Genomic DNA, 4,425 nt, shown 5'->3' with positions numbered 1-4,425 from the left:
AATAGAAATGGTATGTTAATCACAGCATAGTTGAAATATGCTGCGTAGAAATCCAAAGTGTGTGGCCAGCAGAGACAGGTGGGATGGGCTAAGGGAAGCTGAGGGTTGGGATGTGGAATTGGAGACAAGTGGGGGTGAAGTTGCTGGGCAAAGGATAGAATGAGATGTAAAATACATTCCAGATAAAACCAATACATTTGAATGACACTGAGGGGCTGTGTTGATACAGTTAAGGCTTATGCCATGCAGGTGTTTGTACAAATGAATCCTCAGATGGACATGGTGCCATACATGCACTCAAACATTGTTGGCCTGGCTGTTTTTCATGGTTGTTTCTCTTATTTGGTGGTGCATAGGGCAGGGAATAGAATTATTTTATTTCTCAGGGTGGAATGTGATGGTTGAGGGCCACCTCTTGGATGGCTGTATCGGTCAGGTCCCCCTTTGACATTGTGGGAGATTTGTCGACGTGCCTGTGACCCTGTGTGTCTCTGGATAAGAAGCTGTTAGACTAATGTGATGTAGTTGGGCAGCTTCTCTGGAAGTATGTTTAGTAAGAGAAGAAATAGTCTAGCTGAATTTACACACTAACAATTGGTTCATGATCCAACCACTTAACTATCCATGTTTGTAGGGTCTACACATTGTATAAACATTTCTCACCCATCCAGGTCTGCTTTGTGACCAGATTAGCTGGTGATTAATACAAATTAGGACGATTAAGGCTGCTGATGTCATAAGTACTACCCGTCAGTGATTTGAGAGGCAGGTTCAATTGATTTAAAAATTGTTTGACCATCCAGATCACACCGCCTGAGGTGGTCAGGAAAGAGATCACAATGAGTATTAAACTTGTCTACAACTGCCTAAAGGTGGGCACAGATTACAGACATCAAGACAAAGGCACGTTAGCCCCAGGTACAAATGAGACCGGTGAACACCGTGTAAGACAGAAAACCGGACACATGGTCAGTAATATTGGTGTGACATTTAGTAATATACAAGAGGCAACCAGTATCGTCTTCCAGCCACGTCATTTAATTCAGACCAACAACCAGTTCAGAAATGTTTCAGCACAAAATGCACAGGTTTACAATGGTCATTGAAGTTGATTTGGCGGTTGGAGGAAAACAGCACGACCCGATGAAGATGTCCCAGAAGCCTTGTACATCTTCAGGTTCCCCAGGAAGATATCCTGCAAGACAAACCATCAGTACCAGCATTCTAGTTCCCAGTCATGTGTGCATGAACATATTCAACACTCACATTCAGTAACAGGTGTAAGCCACATCCAAGTACTTGTAGGTTCCGACACAGGGGTCGCCGAATACGGAGTTGGATACCTTGATGATACACTGGCGCTCTCCGTCACACCTGTGTGAAACAGGTAGAGGTTAACATCACAGCCAATGAGTGCCTACAGGTAAATGCACACTAAAGGTTTCAGTACCTTTTTGCCATTGTGCTGGTGGTGGATGGGCTGAGGCAGTTGGTGTTTTTGAGTTGTTTATGTGGGCGCCCAATGGAACACACATCGTGTTGACGACGACCATAGTTGGCACGCTGAATATGGATCTCACCCCGATCTGAGGAAGAGAACGAAGAAAAGGATTACCAAATCTGGTTGTTTGTGTGGGCTAGTGACTAACATACGTCACTACATGAATACACCGTACAGTAGTGTTGACCAGCTTACCACATAGTAGTTGAGAATCAGAGCCTTCACATATGATGCTGCTTACTGCAAGGACAACACAGGAGTTACACCACACAAATTAAGACACACATTAGCCTGGTGAAATGTTAGTGATGGGCACTAATAGGGAATGTTGATTTCAGGTGCATTTTAAACATGTTGGCATGAACTAAAGTATAAAAAGTTATGCGCGTCATCTTCCACCGTTACCTTGTAGTTTCACTTCCTTTTGAACAGTTGGTAAGCTGGTGAAACAGGTCGACCCGCTACACCAAATCTGTATTTCTATGCAGTTTGTGCTGTGCCATCTGTCAGATTAGCTATAGACCCTACCAATCTGTGGGAGTTGCGCTAGCTAGTTACCGTTCACTGAAACATATTCAGTGGTAAACCAGATTAAGTGCACAACCATCAAATAAGCTTGAGAAACTTCCCTTTCATGTTCTTGCTGGCTAATTGAGCGAGATATGTACATATAACAAGGAACAGCAGCAGCATATGAGACAAGTCGAAAAGGTTACTGCAAAAAGGGTCAATGCAGATGGTCAGGGTAGTCATTCAGCAGTTTTATGGCTTGGAGGAAGTAGAAGCCATTCAAGGTCCTGTTGGTTCCAGAGTTGGTGCACCCGTACCATCTGTTATGGAGTAGCAGAGACCAGTATGACTTGGGTGGCTCGAGTCTGTATGTAGGGCCTTCAGACACACGTGGTGTCGAGATCCTGATGGCAGGGAGCCCAGCCTGAGTGATGTACTGGGCCGTACACACTACCCTCTGTAGCACCTTGCAGTCAGATGCCATACCTAGTGTCGATGCAGCCAGTCAAAAAGCTCTCAATGGTGCAGCTGTAGAATTGAGGTTCGGGGGGGGCTGATACCAAAAATGTTTTGCCTCCTGGTAGGGAGGGGCTCAGCCCTCCGCTTCCTGTAGTCCACAATCAGCTCCTTTGTCGTCTTGGCACCACACTTCCAGGTCTCTGACCTGCCTATAGGCTACGCTAACTAAAGTTGTTGCCGGCTACATTATTCAATAACCACAGCTTGTTGGCCAGCTAGGGTTAGTTAGCAGGTGAGGGTGGTTTACACGTTGAGAAACAAATGCACGTATGAAACACGTTGTGGCCATAAGACAGCATTTAATAAAACATAGTTAGCAAGCTGGTACCATAGGGGAACCAACCTATTCTATTCCTTTTCTAGCTATCAGCAGAGTACACTCTTTTACAAAAGAGTAAAGTGGGTAGGAGTATTAAACAATATCCCAACATGCCACAGTCATACCGATAGTACGTTGAATCTAATTATGGATATTGGTGCCCACCACTAAGTGTTATTAGCACACATTCAGAGACTGACTTGTTTCTTGCTGTTGGACACAGGAGTATTTGATGTCCAGGTACTTGTAAGTCCCGACACAGGAGTCTCCAAAAACGAAATTGGATGCCGGCACAACACACTCGCTCTTCCCACCGCATCTGTGTGTTTCAAAGACAGGTAGAGGTCATGTATTCCTTTCTGCCATCTTGCTGGTTAACACTAGTCAAGGAGTTTCTACAGATAAACACAGGTTCCAGTACCTTTCTGCCATCTTGCTGGTGGTGGATTGGCTGAGGCAGTTGGTGTCGGTGAGTTGGTTATCGGGGCGCCCAATGGAACACACATCGTGTTGACGACGACCATAGTTGGCACGCTTGATTTGAATCTTACCTCCATCTGAGGGAGATGGGGAAGAGGGAATGAAAAGGAGAAAGGTGAGGGACAAAGGAGAGCCAAGTCTGGGTCTCTATGGTGTGGGCTAGTGATGTTAATCTACAGTAGAAACTAGCATAGGTGGTCGGTGAGTATACTGTAGGGTTGACTAGCTTACCACATTGCAGTAAAGCATCAGAGCCTTCACATGTGATGCTGATTGCTGCCAGGACAAATAAACAGGAATTACACACCACTCACATTAGCTTGGTTAAGTAGTATCATCAGTATTACATACAGTACCTCCATCCGTTAGTGTACAGCAAGCTGCAGCCAGCACTGAAACAACATCACACAGCTAGTTCAGCAACATATGCACTTGGACCATGAAGCTACAATTCAGCATTGGTCTCTATACTCCAGCATTTCAGTTATACTAAGTGTATTATAGTCAAGTTGAGCATTTGGTCTCTTATTCCAGGCACAAAATGTGACATTTGTTATATGACTTTGTTTTGAATACTTTTTTGCCCAATAGGAACTGAATGTCCCTCAAATCATATGACATTCTTCTATTACTAACATTTGATCGTATATATATTTAAATTCTAATCTGCATCAGATACAGATTTTGTATACTCACATGTGACCACCGTCAGTCTGAACATGCGCATGATTCCAGGTACAGGAGTGGTAGTAACAGAGAAAATGCAACTGATGATAACAAGACCCAATACACCTGGTATTTATGTTATGTGACATGTCTTATTTAACCCAGGTGTATCTCTTTGTCTCCAGGTGCACCTCATTGCAATTAGGGGCCGGCGTTTGCTGGTCTATACCTGGCTATTGGGTCAGTCTCATGGAGTTAGATAGAGGACTCTAGGTGGATAAAATCCATTTTGACATGAACATTGCCATTGAGGGCTTCCAACATTTTAAAGTAGTCATCTAGGTGGGGATCTTTGTTAAGGAAGAATCACACGGGCCACATTCAGTTGCAAAACCTTTGAGCATTGCAGATATACATTTCACGATTAGAG

The 4,425-nt window shown here is 44.1% G+C and overlaps 1 protein-coding gene across 1 annotated transcript; it reads right to left on the bottom strand.

Moving 5' to 3' along the window:
- Positions 1 to 1,268: 1,268 nt before the first annotated feature.
- Positions 1,269 to 4,056, bottom strand: LOC120064916 (L-rhamnose-binding lectin CSL3-like). Its single transcript, XM_039015506.1, has 8 exons — positions 4,026 to 4,056; positions 3,686 to 3,721; positions 3,561 to 3,605; positions 3,271 to 3,406; positions 3,050 to 3,168; positions 1,697 to 1,741; positions 1,451 to 1,586; positions 1,269 to 1,374 (listed from the first exon to the last, which is right to left on the bottom strand). The coding sequence occupies exons 1-8, from the start codon at positions 4,054 to 4,056 to the stop codon at positions 1,269 to 1,271; spliced, it is 654 nt and encodes a 217-aa protein (XP_038871434.1).
- Positions 4,057 to 4,425: the final 369 nt, after the last annotated feature.

This window comes from Salvelinus namaycush, chromosome 20 (assembly GCF_016432855.1).
Source record: "Salvelinus namaycush isolate Seneca chromosome 20, SaNama_1.0, whole genome shotgun sequence".
In the NCBI taxonomy this organism is placed as follows: Eukaryota; Metazoa; Chordata; class Actinopteri; order Salmoniformes; family Salmonidae; genus Salvelinus; species Salvelinus namaycush.
The sequence above is the reverse complement of the archived record's forward strand: the minus strand, read 5'-3'. Positions and strand labels throughout refer to the sequence as shown.